The sequence below is a fragment of the Microcaecilia unicolor genome, chromosome 11, assembly GCF_901765095.1.
Source record: "Microcaecilia unicolor chromosome 11, aMicUni1.1, whole genome shotgun sequence".
Classification (NCBI taxonomy): Eukaryota; Metazoa; Chordata; class Amphibia; order Gymnophiona; family Siphonopidae; genus Microcaecilia; species Microcaecilia unicolor.
The window spans coordinates 195,259,589-195,276,416 of record NC_044041.1 but is presented as its reverse complement, the minus strand read 5'-3'; the positions used below and the strand labels follow the sequence as shown (position 1 = coordinate 195,276,416).

Below are 16,828 nucleotides of genomic sequence, written 5' to 3'. Positions count from 1 at the left end.
CGTCAGACTCACAGAAGCAGAAGCCTGCGCGGCCACATTGGTGATCTGCAAGGGCCGACTTCTACATGGAATGTTGCTAGTGGAATAGCAACATTCCATGTAGAATCTATAGAAATCAAACAAAATAAAACATGGAAAAGAAAATAAGATGATACCTTTTTTATTGGACATAACTTAATACATTTCTTGATTAGCTTTGGAAGGTTGCCCTTCTTCATCAGATGGGAAATAAGCAAATGTGCTAGCTGACAGTGTATATAAGTGAAAACATTCAAGCATTACTATGACAGTAAAATAGATACTATTGGACATTCTACATGGAATGTTGCTATTCCACTAGCAACATTCCTGCGCAGGCTTCTGTTTCTGTGAGTCTGACGTCCTGCAGTCAGACTCACAGAAGCAGAAGCCTGCGCGGCCACATTGGTGATCTACAAGGGCCGACTTCTACATGGAATGTTGCTAGTGGAATAGCAACATTCCATGTAGAATCTATAGAAATCAAACAAAATAAAACATGGAAAAGAAAATAAGATGATACCTTTTTTATTGGACATAACTTAATACATTTCTTGATTAGCTTCTAGCAGGAAAAGTGCAAGGCTTGCAAAAGGAGATGGGAAAGAGGACAGTGTGGAACTGACTAGTCTAGATAAGGTTAATTTGGTGGAAGCAGAAGGAATGGGAGGAGCTGGGCTGGTGGAATAACGGAACAGAGTGATGCTGTTGCTGCTGCAACCGTGCAGGAAGGGGTTAATACAGCAGAGGGCGGAGGATGTGCGGAGCCTGGTGCGGTTAACCTCAGCTCGCTGCCCCTCCTGCCACCAGTCTTCCCCAGGACTGGCAGGTCCCCAACACGTCCCTGGCACACGTCGTCCTTGGCTTCTCAGCTCAGGTGAGTTGCTCAGGTCTCTTGGTACAACAGCGGTGCTGGGTCCTCTGATCGCCCCTTTCACTTACATTTCCCAGCGACGTGAGATCTCTCCTATTTTAAAACTTCCCGTGCTTTGCAAGAGCCACACAGCAGACTCTGGAAACAAGGCTGCAGCATCCTCGACCCTGAAACTCATTGACACACAGCTGTCTCTTTGCTGGCTCCCAGGGCCCCGTGATTGCTTATTTTTAGCTCTCTGTATTTTGGGAGATGTTTCACGGCTGTGAGTCTGGATGGGAGCTGGATTTGGGCTCTGTGGTTTCCCCTATGCTACTTGCACTGTATTTAGGTGGGAGGTTTGTCTGCTGAGCCTCTGGGCTGCCCTGTGTTTAAGAGGTTGGGCCATGTGGATGTATTGAAACCTTTTTCAGTTTGTCTGTTTTTCTGGCAGCAGGGAGTTGAGCCGTGTAGGGTTTTTCTGACCAGCAAGTGGGTTCATTTCTAGGGCACTGTGGAATTGATGCTGTGTTTACACTTTTTACTGCTTACCCTGTTGGTACTCTGTGCTGTAGTATCATCCCTTAGGTGTATTTCAAGTGCCTGCGTAACCCACCAGGCTGGCATGGCCATGGCACCCTCTGGTTCTCTGGCAGAAAGGGCATATTCTATTCCGATAACAGGTTTGTACTGTGGGGCAGGGCAAATATTTATTTATTTATTGTTTGCATTTGTATCCCACATTTTCCCACCTCTTTGCGGGCTCAGTGTGGCTTACAATAAGATATGAATAATGAGAATACAGTTGTTACAAATTGGTTATGGGTTACATTGTACAAGTTATGCGAGATAATCGAATTATCATTAGGAATATCACAATGGGACATCAACATTTAGTCTTTGGGAGGAGACAATGGGAAGCTTAAGGGCAGTGTTAAGACACATAGGCACATGGTGTACATATTCCTGTAAGTATATGTATGAGTAATGTGGAGTTAGGGGGGATGAGAGATCATAAGTGGATGTGTGATGCATTGATGTAAGTGAGTGTGGACTCTATGTGTTTTGTTTTTTTCCGTAAATTGTCTCAAACAGATGGGTCTTCAGTAATCTGCGGAAGGATGCTTGTTCGTGGATCGCTCTTAAGTTGCATGGCAGTGAGTTCCAAAGCTGCGTGCTCGTGTGAGAAAAGGTTGACGCGTGTAGCGTCTTGTATTTCACGCCCTTGAAGGTAAGGAAATGGAGGTTGAGGTATGTTCGGGAAGATCTCCTAGCGTTTCTCGGTGGTAGGTCAATCAACTCGGACATGTAGGCTGGGGCTTCGCAGTGAATGATCTTGAGGACTAGTGTGCATACCTTAAAGGTGATGCGTTCCTTCAGTGGAAGCCAGTGTAGTTTCTCTCGTAGTGGTGTTGCCCTTTCATATTTTGGTTTTCCGAAGATGAGTCTGGCTGCTGTGTTCTGGGCTGTTTGAAGTTTCCTCAGTGTTTGCTCTTTGCAGCCTGCGTATAATGAGTTGCAGTAATCCAGATGGCTGAGGACGAGGGATTGCACTAGGTTACGAAAGACGAATCTTGGGAAGAGTGGTCTTATCCTTTTCAGTTTCCACATGCAGTAGAAATAGCCCTCACACTCCAGTTTAATCCTCTTATGTACGTGTTTCATGCCATCTTGTCTCCCTGTTTGGATTGGCATGCTTATAGACTGTGCCCGTGTAACCTTGCACTGTATGTCTGAACAACATGAAACTGTAAACTTTATAGGATAAATAACCACTCCGGCATTAAACAGAGCTTAATCATTACTGCAGCGTGTCTTAGGTGAGCACCTGGCAGCAGCCAGACTTGCCAGTGACCCCCAAACAGGCTAGCGAGTGTCACAGCCCATGCTCAGATCTATGTCTTGCAGGGCATTGGGGTGGGGGGGGGTGGGGGTGGGGGGAAAGGATATATGCAAAAACACCTGAAGTTTACTAAGACACTTTCTCGGGCATAAAGTGAGAGCATCGTCATGGTAAATCTCCATGGTGGTGAGGCTTTTTCGATCTGTGGTGTGTCAAGAACTGTCCCTTCTGAACCCCTCATTCTGTAAAATTCCAATTATTTGTTTATTTACAGGCGCCTGATCGTGCCAATCCCACTGGAGTGCTGCTGGGCCAATCAATAGTCTATAAAATGGAGATCACCCACCTGCACCCCAAATGCCCACATTATTTCAATGTAGCCTTTTCTTCCCTCCTCCCCCTGCCCCCTCCACTTAAACATTTATCATAGAGTCAAGCAGGCATGATTACCTGAAAAAGTGTAGTCGCCGGTGCCAAGATCCTGTCCGGGGATTACAACCAGACCCCTGAACTGGGATTTGGAGAAACAGCTTGGGAAGGAAGGGTAGGAGATCCAGTGTCAAGCGCACCCAGTCTTCCAGTGTTTTGCGAGGATGGCCAGTGTTTAGGTCCTGTAGATTTTCTTTTTGTTACATTTGTACCCTGCGCTTTCCCACTTTTGGCAGGCTCAATGCGGCTTACATGGGGCAATGGAGGGTTAAGTGACTTGCCCAGAGTCACAAGGAGCTGCCTGTGCCTGAAGTGGGAATCGAACTCAGTTCCTCAGTTCCCCAGGACCAAAGTCCACCACCCTAACCACTAGGCCACACCTCCACTGTACCTTTGCTGGTTTCTCTATATTCTCAGCTTCAGAGACTCCATGAAATGTACCTGTAGGTGTCCAGCATTTCTTGTCTCATTTTTTTTCTCTCTCTCTCCTCTCTCCTATCTGCAATGATAGCCTGTAATTTGTTTTGGATGTATTTCCTTCATCCAGTGATGATTCAGACCAAAAATCTTCCACACTGAGATGTTGAACCTGTTTCTTAGATTCATGGAGGGTCCTTTGCTGGACCAGGATTGCTGTAGGTTTCTTCTGGCACACAGGATAGAGAGAGAGATAGGAAAGTCTCTCTGTGCATTAAGATCCATAGAACATCCTGGCATCAGGTCAGGAGCCCTGCAGTTCACACCTTACCTCAATTTCCTGTGGTTGGTACTGAGCATAAGGCTGTGACCCGATGATAAAGTAGCCTTATCAGACACAGGTGGATGAGTAGCTTAGGGGTCCTTTTACTTAAGCCGCGCAGGCGCCCTACAAGAGCACAACGCATGTCAATTTGGAGCTACCAAATGGCCCAGGCGGTAAATCCATTTTTTACACGCACCCAAAAAACCTTTTTATTTTCAAATGCACGGCGCTAACCGGGCGGTAATCGGCAGTGTACGTGCATTGATGGTTACCGCCTGGTTATCGCGTGAAACCTTACCGCTAAGTGAATGGGGTGGTGGTAAGGTCTCAGACCCAAAATGCATGCGCACCAATTTTTATTTTGCCGCATGTCCATTTTCAGCTCCCCCCCCAAAAAAGGCATTTTTTACAGGCGCGCTGAAAAATGGATCTGTGCTCATCCAAAACACGTAACTACACTAGAACAAGGCCATTTTTCAGCACACCTTAGTAAAAGGAACCCTTAGTGACTAGATCAGTGGGCTGAGAACCAGTAAAGTCCAGTTTAAATCTCACTGTAGCTCCTTCTGATCCTGGGTAAGTCAGGTAACCCTCCATTGCCTGAGTTACAAACTTACAAGTCACTATTCAGTGTTGGTTAACCGGGTTCGAGAGGTTGACCAGGATCTGACAGGACATTGAATCAGGGGCGTAGCTACGTGGGGCCACGGGGGCATGGGCCCCCGTAGATTTGGCCCTGCCCCCCCACCGCCAACCCCTTCAACCACCCCCTCCCGCCGCCAACCCTCCCCTGCTGCTGCCGTCGGGTACCTTTGCTGGCGGGGGTCAGCCGCATTGCTGATCTGCAAGGCTTCTGTTTCTGTGAGTCTGACATCCTGCACGTACTGCGCATGATGTCAGACTCACAGAAACAGAAGCCTTGCAGATCAGCAACGCAGCTGCGCTGGAGAAGAGGACTTCAGTTAGTGGGGGTTGGGGACCCCCACCAGCAAAGGTACTCGACGGCAGTGGTGGGGGAGGGTTGTCAGCGGCGGGAAGGGGGAGTCGAAAGGGTTGGCACTGGGGTTTCAAAGGTGGTGGTGGTGGCGGTGGCGGCGGTGGGGGGGGGGTCAAAAATGGCGAAGGGGAGGTCAAAAATGGGGGGGGGGTGGCTAAATGTACCCCCTCACCTCAGGCTCTCGACCCCCCTCCTGCCAAAGTCTGGCTACGCCCCTGCATTGAATGGCACGTCAGATTGCCCGACTGCCACACTACTATCTGGTTACTGCTTGAGCGACCCAGGGGTGAAGTCACGGCAATGCCGATATTCAGTGGCAGTTCCCGGATATTGACTTAGTTAACTTAGGATAACAAAAAGGCCATCCTAAGTTAACAGCTATTGCCATTGAATATTGGGGGTACCTGGGTAACTCCCGCTGGCTGCCTCAGACCTGAACATACAGTTCTTGTAGTCCGATAGGGGTTAGCACTGGGTCTAATTCAGCTAACTTTGGTCAGCTGAATTAGACCCACTGAATATTGTCCTCTTAGATTGTAAGCCATCCAGGACAGGAAAATACCTATTGTACCCGAGCTACAACTGGAAAATAAAAGCCTGAGCTAAATCCAACGTCCCCTTCCTTATAAACAAGCGGACAAGGATAGTAGCAGGGAACCCCCAGCATGCACCATTCTCCCTATATCTGAGTACCTGGTGCTGAGAGTCACCTTTTATTCTAGGGATCTTGCCAGGTATTTGTGACCTGGATTGGCCACTGTTGGAAACAGGATGCTGGGCTTGATGGACCTTTGGTCTGGCCCAGTATGGCAATACTTACATACTTAGGATTCTGAATGGAATCTTGCTACTCTTTGGGGTTCTACATGGAATGTTGCTACACATTGAAATTCTGCATGGAATCTTGTTAGTCTTTAGAATTCTAGAATCTTGCTACTCTTTGGGGTTCTGCATGGAATGTTGCTATTCTTTGTTTTTCTGCCAGGTACCTGTGACCTGGATTGGCCACTGTTGGAAACAGGATGCTGGGCTTGATGGACCTTTGGTCTGGCCCAGTATGGCAATACTTATGTAATGGGTTTCATTTCATAAAGAGTCTCATCCACTGACTCTGGGGTGTTCCAGTCTCTTCTTGTCATGCCTTCTACGGCTGTAGGTGGTACTTGATGGAAGCAAAGGCTGCTGAGCTGAGTAGAGGGACAGAATGCGTAAACAAAAGAGCATTAGCTTGCACTGCATATCAAGGACATTGGTGGAATCTCAGCGCTAATGTATTTGCTTTTGACTTGGCCTGCAGATAGATGGCTATAGGATCTCTTTGAATCTTTCCGTTTGCATTGTCTGATTTCCTGCTGTAGGAAGTTCATTGCAGGAGGGCACCAGGGCTAGAATTTTTCCCAGAGGTGCTCTATTTCCTTCTGGCCTAACAGTCACCTCAGAACCGGGCTGGTTATTTAACAGAAGTTTGGAGAGTTGGGGGATCAGCAAAGACTGAGAACAATCTATTATTTTATCCATTTGGATTTGGCTGGTGTCCGTTTCAGTTGTAGCTCAAGGCGAGCTACGTTCAGGTACAGTAGCTGTGTATTTTCCTATTCTCTAGTCCTATTTGGATGGAGGAATTTTCAAGTAGAACAGTTAAGGAATGATTAACCTTGGTATGAAGTTGGGTTGTACCAAAGAGCTTTGTGGAGAACAGAAAAATGAGGAACGTCTTGAGATGGCATGACGTGGAAGGTATGCCCTACAGCTCCCCTCTTCCACCCCTGATTATCAATACTTCGGCTCTTCAAGTTAATAATTCACCATTTCACAGCCTGCGCTGTCAGAGATTTCCCTAGATCTATTAGTTGGTTTCCTCTGTACAGAAAGAAACCATCTGTTTTGGGCAGTAGCCTTCTCCCCCTGGCCCCTTTCTACAGCATTTCCTCAGTACTCCTTATTGCTTCTGTCCTCTGGTTATCTGCCCCCCCTGCCCCAAACATTCACCAGCTTCTCATTAGCTTGACCTCTTTGGAGTTCATCTCTTCTATTCTTCTCTCCACCCTTTGATAGAGGGATGATCAGTGCATGAATAAAGACCATTGAGGCTAATAAATGCCCTCTGGCACTCATCAGGTGGGGGGAGGCATGAGTGACCTCTTGACTGTCTGATTGAGGAGGAGGAGGAAGTCATGAATTTAAGCATTAGATGCAAGGTTTGTCAGGGTCCTGCTCTTGTCATTGAGGGAGGCAGGTAGAGGGATGAAAGCAGAGGTGTAGCTAGGTGGGGTGCAAGGGGAGCAGCTGCTCCCCCAAACAGATTTTGAATGAAATGGTGCCTATGCAGATCAGCCCTTCAGCCTTTACAAAAGGTCTGCTCCCCCTAACATCAAAACCCGGCTACGCTTCTGGATGAAAGATGATGTTTTAAGGGGCCTTTTCTCACTCTGACCCTTTGAAAATAGTTTCTAATTTAAGTAGATTTCATGAGGATAAAGATACTCACAGATGTCCTAACGGACTTGTGAACAGACGCCAGTAAAAGGTTTATGTTATCATCCTCACTTATCTCTTGTTTGTCCTGTTTGTCTGATTGTAAGCTCTGTCGAGCAGGGACTGTCTCTTCATGTTCAAGTGTACAGCGCTGCGTACGTCTAGTAGCACTATAGAAATGATAAATAGTAGTAGTAGTCTTTGGGATTCTGGAATCTTGCTGCTCTTTGTCCTTATCCCTTATTTGTCCTGTTTGTCTGTCCTAATTAGATTATAAGCTCTGTCGAGCAGGGACTGTCTCTTCATGTTCAAGTGTACAGCGCTGCGTATGTCTAGTAGTGCTACAGAAATGATAAGCAGTAGTAGTAGTCTTTGGGATTCCAGAATCTTGCTACTTTTTGTCCTTATCCCTTATGTGTCCTGTTTGTCTGTCCTAATTAGATTGTAAGCTCTTTCGAGCAGGGACTGTCTCTTTATGTTCAAGTGTACAGCGCTGCGTACGTCTAGTAGCGCTACAGAAATGATAAGCAGTAGTAGTAGTCTTTGGGATTCCGGAATCTTGCTACTCTTTGTCCTTATCCCTTATTTGTCCTGTTTGTCTGTCCTAATTAGATTGTAAGCTCTGTCGAGTAGGGACTGTCTCTTCATGTTCAAGTGTACAGCGCTGCATACGTCTAGTAGTGCTATAGAAATGGTAAGTAGTAGTAGTAGTAGTGTTTGGGATTCTAGAATCTTGCTGCTCTTTGGGGTTCTGCATGGTATCTTGCTACTCTTTGGGATTCTACTACTACTACTACTACTACTACTTAACATTTCTAGAGCGCTACTGGAATCTTGCTGCTCTTTGTCCTTATCCCTTATTTGACCTGTTTGTCTGTCCTGATTAGATTGTAAGCTCTGTCGAGCAGGGACTCTCCATGTCCAAGTGTACAGCGCTGCATACGTCTAGTAGTGCTATAGAAATGATAAGTAGTAGTAGTAGTCTTTGGGATTCCGGAATCTTGCTGCTCTTTGGGGTTCTGCATGGAATCTTGCTACTCTTTGGGATTCTGGAATCTTGCTGCTCTTTGTCCTTATCCTTTATTTGTCCTGTTTGTCTGTCCTGATTAGATTGTAAGCTCTGTGGAGCAGGGACTGTCTCTTCATGTTCAAGTGTACAGCGCTGCGTACGTCTAGTAGTGCTATAGAAATGGTAAGTAGTAGTAGTAGTGTTTGGGATTCTAGAATCTTGCTGCTCTTTGGGATTCTGGAATCTTGTTACTCTTTGTCCTTATTTGTCCTGTTTGTCTGTCCTAATTAGATTGTAAGCTCTGTGGAGCAGGGACTGTCTCTTCATGTTCAAGTGTACAGCGCTGCGTACGTCTAGTAGCGCTATAGAAATGATAAGTAGTAGTAGTAGTTGAGCTGCAAAGAGGAAGGGAGGGGGAGGGGGAGGGGGGAGGGGGGTTTGGGGGGGGGTAAAATATAAAAACTTGATGATGGTCTGTTTATTGACTATGTATGATACACAATTGTAACGTTGAAGTTTCACATTTTTGTGTTATTCACTATGTTATGTTTATTTCATCATCAATAAAATGTTGAAACATAAGTAGATTTCAATCAACCAAGCTTGGATCTTATACAGTTGTGTAAGGCTGACCTAGGCCTGAGGGCCGTGGAATGCTCTGCCAATGGACCTCACTCCTAACCTGCATTGCCCCCTGAGCTCATACACACAAGGCATCCTGCTAATGTTTTTTGCTCTTGGTTTCCTTAGAATGTAATTACACCCTTTTTCATTGCAGTTTATGAAAACACTATCCATCAACTCATGAGCCCTATAGTTTTGTCCATTTCTCAAGCCCATCTGTCTTGCCTGTGCCCTTTTCCCATCCCCATCCCAGAAACCACATCCTTTGCTGGACCAGGATACAGAAACTTTGTTGTGACACACAGGAATTTGTGTGTGAGGGACAGGCAGAGATATGTCTTGTTCAAGGGCAGGGTGAATAAAAAAGGCTGTGTCTGGCTTCCTGCGATTCCCTGGAAAGGTTTCTGTTGTTGATCCAGGAAGTTCAGCTCTTTCCTTTCCAGGTTTTGATTTCCACCTCAGTCAGCAGCTCTTCCCCTCAGGACACTGTCAGTAGCATTGAGAAGCTACCCAGAATACTCTTGGGGAAAGGAGACTCTTCCAAGGAAGGAAGGGCAACTTTCGGGGGGGGGGGGGGATTACTGAGGAACTTGAAGCACTGGCTAGAGCTAGGGACAACTGGGTAAGGAGTTGCATTAATCTGTTCCCCCAACATATGGTTGCGCTCAAGAAATTTCTGTTGAAAAGGTCATCAAACCAAGATGTCTAGATACACCATAAAGAAGTTATTATAGTAACGTTCAACAGCTAGAGGACATACATAAAATAAACGTAGATTACTTTGGGAGATGTGACTTCACAGATTTGCTTTTGAAAGGTTTAGAATCAAGGTCTATTGTAAAAGGGACTCATCATAAGGGTGAACCATCTTAATAATCTCATTCCTGACATAAAGCACCCCTTGTTGTTCCAGTACTGAGACCCTACACATTCTATAAATTTACTTCAGTTCTCATCTGCAGCCTAGTTGTACTGGTCTAATATTTAAGATCCACATGCAACATAGTGGCCAAGGCACCTTAATCTTGACCTGATGACCCTTTGCTTTTCTACTATGCAAACCTAGATGTGTCTACCAGCACCCCAAACTCCAAGAATCCCTTTTCCTTTCTGACCACTGCTCTCCTGTGCTTTTTTTTTTCCAGAGCAACATCTGAGCTGTCTATGGTGTTATGGAAGAAATGAGTTTGTGACAGATCACGTGCCATAAAGTGATCCGTTGGACAGTCTTTTACCGGCCCAAGAAAGGGGGAAGGGAGCACAACAGGTCTTCTGTTTACTATTTGGAGCTTCCTTGACCCAGGATCAGGACATCATGATGACACCTATAGGAGATTTTATCTGGACTCATGGAATCAACTGGTAATTATTTCTATCTTCCTTAAGTCCATTGGAGAGTGTGGGGCTCAGTCGTTGGATGATCTTGAACACACTCAAAGCCCTTCCAAGCAGATGAGAATTATCATAGGATAGTTGTACGGAAGCTCTGACTTCAGCATCCTCCAGCCCTAAAGGCATACGTTCTTCAGTCTTGGGATTCGATTGAATGAAACCATGAAAAGGGCTCCTCTGGTAGCTTCTTCCTCTCCTCTTGAGCTGCTGAACCGGGGTCCAGAGTATCTGCGTAGACAAATAGAAATGGGTAGTGGCTCAAGGACTCCCAGTGCTGTTGAGAGGCTGGAAGCAGATAAAGCTAAGTACGTGAAAACACAAGAAGTGATGAACACCCGGCAGGATCCTGTACTCACAGCCTGTACTACACCACTGCTTCACCACAGCAGGGGGCTAGTGATGGCCCAGTGGTGCAATAGTCCTGATCCAGACTGCAATCAGAACCAGCGCTGTGCACAGAACCTGAGCAATGGAGCCGCTTCCCTACCAGTGCCTGTGTTGCGGAGAAGCACTGGGAAGCGTCTGCTGAGGCCTGACTCGCTTGTCATGTATCGGCAGAAACGGGACTGCAAGGTTGTGAACAAAGAAAATGCCAAGGGTGGCAGCCTGGTACGAAGGTTATTTCAAGGATCCCTGAGAGAGAAGCAGAAAATTTCTCCCAATGCCCTCACAGAGGAGCCATCACCAACTCCCAAAGATGAAAGCCAGATGCTCTGGGTCCCGGTGGAGAAGGAGGGGTTGAGACTAGCTCAGAGCCAGTTTAGTCCCATAACAAGGCGCAGAGCTCAGAGCAGCCACCTCAGTCCATTAATATGCCGCAGAACTTGGACGCCAGAGCAAAGGCGACGGAAGTCAACCGGCACCTATTTGCCCCTCAACCTTGTCAAAACCCCATGGCCTGAGGTACATCTGTGCTGCTCCCTTGCTCTGTCTGAGAAGGAAAGATTCTTTGATCACTGCGGCCTGGACAGGGATTTGGTGGAGCTGCTTGGGATGGATAAGTTTTTCTCATCCGAGTGGGATGTTATGTCTTTGCCCCATGGGAGTGGCGGTGACTCTAGGGAGAACAGTGAATGCTCCCAGTACAGCTGCCTGGGGGCAGAACTCACTGAGGAGGAACCAAGTGAAAAGACCCCTTCTCCCATCTCGGTCATAGAGAGGAATGCTCGCGTCATTAAGTGGCTGTACAGTTGTCAGAAAGCCAAGGAAAAACCACGAGAATCCACAGTGTGAGCAGGGAGCCACTGATCTGCCTCGTACCTTCTCAACGAGAATAGAGACTGCCCTTTATGTTGCTTTTTATTGGGATTGGTTTCTTTGGTGAACTGGGTTGACCTGGATGTGTTATGGAGGTGCCATTTCCTTTAGAAGTCCAAGGTCAAGGGGGTGAAAGGTCATGGATTTTTAGATGACCTTTCTTATTTGCCACAGTGGTTCCCAGCCTGGACCTTGGAATGCACCTAACAAGTTAGGTTTCCAGAACATCCATAATGAATATACATGCTATATTTACATAAATACATTGCATCTCATGTAAGCGTATATATCTCATGCATATTCCTTGTAGATAGTTTGAAAACCTGACCTATCTTGGGGCCAGTGCTGAAAGGTGCATAGATTATCCAATAATCTACTCTACGGCAGCTACCGTCCTTCCTTACCGTGGTTGGGATGCAATCTGGACATGCTGCTCACCTTTCCCCATAGAAAACCACCTACTGAGTGAGCACAGCATAAAAACGCATAGCTTTCTCGACCCAGCAGGCTTCTTAGTTCATGCTCAGTGTCTCTTTAGCCTGCATTGGTCATGCAGAGTGATTTTGTAGGTATGTGGGTGAAGCCTGCACTTTACATTCTGTGACTTTTTTTTTTAACTAGTCAAATGAGACCAGAAAGCTATTCCCTCCCTGAGCTTCTCCATCCCTTCCTTTCATGTTTTCCTTCCACTGCTCTCTGATAAGGCAAAGAGAACCAGCTGGTCTTGCTCTCTTCCCCTCCTCCTCCGTCTTCCTTTTTTACTGTGTGCCACTAACATGGCTGGACTCCCCACCGGTTATAACCAGTGCCGCCGAGGGGGGGGGGACAAGGGGGACAAAATTCCCGGGGCCCGGCGCCGCAGTCCCACCTGCCACCGCCACTGGGCCCCTTCCACCCGAACCCTTGCCAGCAGCAGAAGTGCTGTCTTCTGACTCCGGCATGCGTGGCCCACACAGATGCGCTCCTCTCAGCTGACCTTTGCTGTACTCTGCAGGGCTTCTATGAGTCTGATGTCCTGCACGTGCAGGATGTTAGATGCACAGAAGCCCTGCAGAGTACAGCGAAGATCAGCGCGTCTGTGTGGGCCGCGCATTCCGGAGTCAGAAGACAGCACTTCTGCTGCAGGGGTTCGGGTGGAAGGGGCCCGGCCCAGTGGCGGAGGCGGGTGGGACTGTGGCGCTGGGCCCCCCTCAGGGGGGGGCGGCATCAACCTGGGGGTTGGTTCTTGATAAAGCTGGTTCATTTTCAGAAATTTTCTCAATTTGTGAGTATTTTTCAGTTCACTTCAAGCATTCAGTTTAATAATTTTTTTTTACATGCATTAGGGGAACTTTTGAATGCACACAAATCGAATTGTTAATGCCTAGGTTAATACATGTAATTTTGCTTTTGTGCATGGTGATGGACTGAGTATCTGTTAATAAATGCACATTCATACAAGAAACCTGTTTAAAGAAACCTGTCCAAAGTGATTTATACTGCTGGCAAAATGCTATTCAAAGCCTCGTTGTTTGTATCAGAAATGTCCAGCTGCTTATAACACAGATACAGGAACCCAACAGCTTCCCTGATCCTGTATACTAAAGGGTAAAGGTCAAAGTATAGTCTGACATGAAGCCGGGGGGGGGGGGGGGGGGGGGGGGGTCTTCCCATACAGTATTCAGTTTCTCTCCTAAAAAGACTTCTGCTGAGTTTGGTCTCAGTGGTGACTCAGACTTTCTTCACACACCTGTCTCTTCTCTTCTTTATGTCTCTCTCAGTTCTTTGATTTGTTACAGAGCCCACCCCCCTCTTAATTGTCTTCACTTCCTTTCCTTGTGTCTTCTTTAGGGTATCAAAACATGAGTGAAAATGTTGGATATTTGGTAAAACCAGTGCGTTTTTTCTAGCAAAAAAGGTGCCGGAACTCAAATGCCAGGCCACCCTTCAGGGGTGGGGTGATCACTGAGGGACTCATCCCACAATAGCCAGGCCCCCCTGCAACCATTCACAGAATCTATGACAAGGCAGAATTGGTGTGTATAGTCTGAGTTCCTTCATGAAAATATGGGGTCCATGGGTCAATTTTAGCAGTCAATGGAAAAGGTGCCAGTACTCAGTACCCCCCAAGTACCCCCTCAAAAAAAGCCCTGGGTAAAACGTATATAAGATAAAAGTTAACTTTGAAACTTGTGTCAAAAATGCCCAGTGTGCCTGAGAGTAACTCACCTTGGGCTAGCAAAATCCAAATAAATAAATAAATTCAGTGTAAAAAAAAATGTATCTCTTCTTTAAAGTGTAGAATTTCTGTTATCTTCCTTGCTCACTTTTTTCAGGGATAGGAAAACATAAAAGGGATGAACAACATGAGGTATCTGTCGAGAACTCCCCCCCCCCCCCCCCAATCTCTGTAGGGTGGTAGCTGCAGGAGGAGACCATGGTAGTTTCAGTGAGAGAAGCAAGGTGTGAGAGAGGGCATACTGGAGGTCACTGACAGTTTTTCATCTCTCCTTCAGGGACAATTCTGAAATCGAGCATTCCATATTAGATTCTGTAATTTCCGAATTAAAATAGACCTGTGAATTCTTTTTTTAAGATAAGTGTTTATTGATGTCTGCATCCTGTTGGAAAGAAGTGAATAAAATCTATTTTAAGTGCAATGTGCATGGTTATGGTGTCTTTATAATTTATCCTCAAGTGCAAAATGAATCCCCTTCCCTTCGGAGCAGAGACATGCTGCCAGCATCCCTTCAGGGAGTGATTTTCAGTTGTTTGCTGAGAGATGCATATTTGGTAGGTGCTTTTGAACTCATGGATCTTGCTTCGAATTTCAGGGGAGAAACTGCCTGCCTAATGCCAGGTCCATAGGTACAAAGTACTGGTATTGGTGAAATTTGCACCGGCTTTCATGGTGGGTGGAGGAGCAGGACAAAAGTAAACACACAGAATTTGAAAATGTAATTATGCATGTACTTTTTCACCATGCCCTCACAATGCCTACTTTTCCCCAGGGTTAAATATAGCCACTTGAAACCTGATATCTACATCAAGGTTGCCAGGTGGAAAATTTTTTTCCCACCCAAAGCAGCCTAAATCCAGCTCAAAACCCGCCCAAACTCAAACCCCGCCCCTGACACCCCCACCCCCGCCCCCGCCGTCATCAACCTCGCCCCCGCCGTCATCAGCCCCGCCTCCCCCGTCACCGGCCCCGCCTCCCTCGTCATCGGCACCGCCTCCCCCGTCATCGGCCCCGCCCAGAACGTCACTAACCCCGCCCAAAACATCACTAACCCCGCCCCCCGCGGCCGAAAAAATCGCCTGAAAACCGCCCAAAAGAAAAAAAAGTAGCCCAAAAAACCGCAACCTGCCGCGGGCAAAAATTTCCTGCGGCGGGTCGCGGAAAACCGCCCAATTGGGCGGTAAAACCGCCCACCTGGCAACACTGATCTACATGAAGAGTTCAAGCCCCCTGGGGACAGACAGGAAAATACCTTTTGTACCTGAATGTAACTTGCCTTGAGCTAGCACTGAAAAATGTCTGAGCTAATTAAACAAAAAATTAGCCACATAACCATGCGCCATTTTCAAGCCCTGTGATTTACTTGGGTATCTCCTGTTACTCAGTAGGGCTGTGCTGCAGGGGAACCTTTTCATTTCTTAATTGTTTTGTTTCAGTCATGGTGAAGCATGCGATGAAGTTAAGTGGTTGCATGAAATAGCCTCCTGGTGGAGGTCCTAGAGGGGCGTGGCCAGACAACAGATTTGGGTGGGCCTAGGCAAGAAGTGGGTGGGCATCAAATGTTCTCCCCCACTACCACCAAAAGATATCTCAGCTGGCAGGAAAATGCTTCTTTTCACTTTGGCAGTCCGCAGCAGGCATGCGCTGAAAACTGAGCATGCGCAGGTGGCAGTATTGTGGAGAGTAGCGTTTTCATTACCGTCAGAGGGAAGTCTTCAGCTGGTAGAGCTTGGGATCTCCACCAGCTACCGCTAAATGTGTGCTGCTTTTGGGTGGGACTGAGCCCTAAGTGGATGGGCCCTGGCCCACCCAGGCCCACCTCTGGCTCCGCCACTGGATGAGAACTGTGTCTGAATTTCAAAAAGCATGGGACAGGCATATGGGATCCCTTAGGAAAGGAAGGGTTAGTGGTTTACTGAGGATGGGCAGACTGGATGGGCCTTTTTGACCCTTATCTGGCATCATGTTTCTATGATTATTTCATGCATCATGCTGACAAATGACAGATGAAAATTACTACTACTACTACTACTTAACATTTCTAGAGTGCTACTAGGGTTACGCAGCGCTGTACAAATTAACAAATAAGGATGGTCCCTGCTCAGAAGAGCTTACAATCTAAAGGACGAAATTTCAAGTTGGGGTAGTTTAGATTTCCTGAGAAAAGGTGTAGTGATTAGGTGCCGAAGGCGACATTGAAGAGGTGGGCTTTGAGCAGTGATTTGAAGATGGGTAGGGAGGGGGCCCGGCGTATGGGCTCAGGGAGTTTGTTCCAAGCATGGGGTGAAGCGAGGCAGAAAGGGCGAAGCCTAGAATTGGCGGTGGTGGAGAAGGGTACTGAAAGGAGGGATTTGTCAAGAGAGCGGAGGTTACGGGTGGGGACATAAGGGGAGATGAGAGTAGAGAGATAAGGAGGGGCTGCAGATTGAGTGCATTTGTAGGTGAGTAGGAGAAGCTTGAACTGTATGCGGTAACTGATCGGAAGCCAGTGAAGTGACTTGAGGAGAGGGGTGATATGAGTATATCGGTTGAGGCGGAAGATAAGACGTGCGGCCGAGTTCTGGATGGACTGAAGGGGGGATAGATGGCTAAGTGGGAGGCCGGTGAGGAGTAGGTTGCAGTAGTCAAGGTTTTATCCTTTCTTTTTACAAAGAGTAAGATAAGACAGACTTTGAAAAGCTGTCTACAAAGTCATTAATGTTGACACCCTCTCCCCCATATTGGCTGTCCAGTTCTGGTCTTTGTTACCTCCCTTCTCAAGATAAATGAAATATTTGAATTTAGCCTTGTTTGAGGATGAAACGTCTACAAAGAACTCTCATGAACATTCATTGTGGAAACTGGACCTTGGAGCATGGGGAGCAGTATTTTAAGTTTAAGGTTAAAAAATGTGATGCACTGCTCAATCCAAACCAGGTCTAGGTGGTGTGCAACATAACCGAAGCGTCAGGGGGCACTTAGAAAATTGCAT

The 16,828-nt window shown here is 46.8% G+C and overlaps 1 protein-coding gene across 1 annotated transcript; it reads left to right on the top strand.

The window, feature by feature from the left end:
- Nucleotides 1-841: 841 nt before the first annotated feature.
- Nucleotides 842-12,447, top strand: FAM110D (family with sequence similarity 110 member D). Its single transcript, XM_030219417.1, has 2 exons — nucleotides 842-895; nucleotides 10,136-12,447. Exon 2 carries the CDS (start codon nucleotides 10,545-10,547, stop codon nucleotides 11,613-11,615), a length of 1,071 nt encoding a protein of 356 aa, XP_030075277.1. The 5' UTR covers nucleotides 842-895; nucleotides 10,136-10,544; the 3' UTR covers nucleotides 11,616-12,447.
- Nucleotides 12,448-16,828: the final 4,381 nt, after the last annotated feature.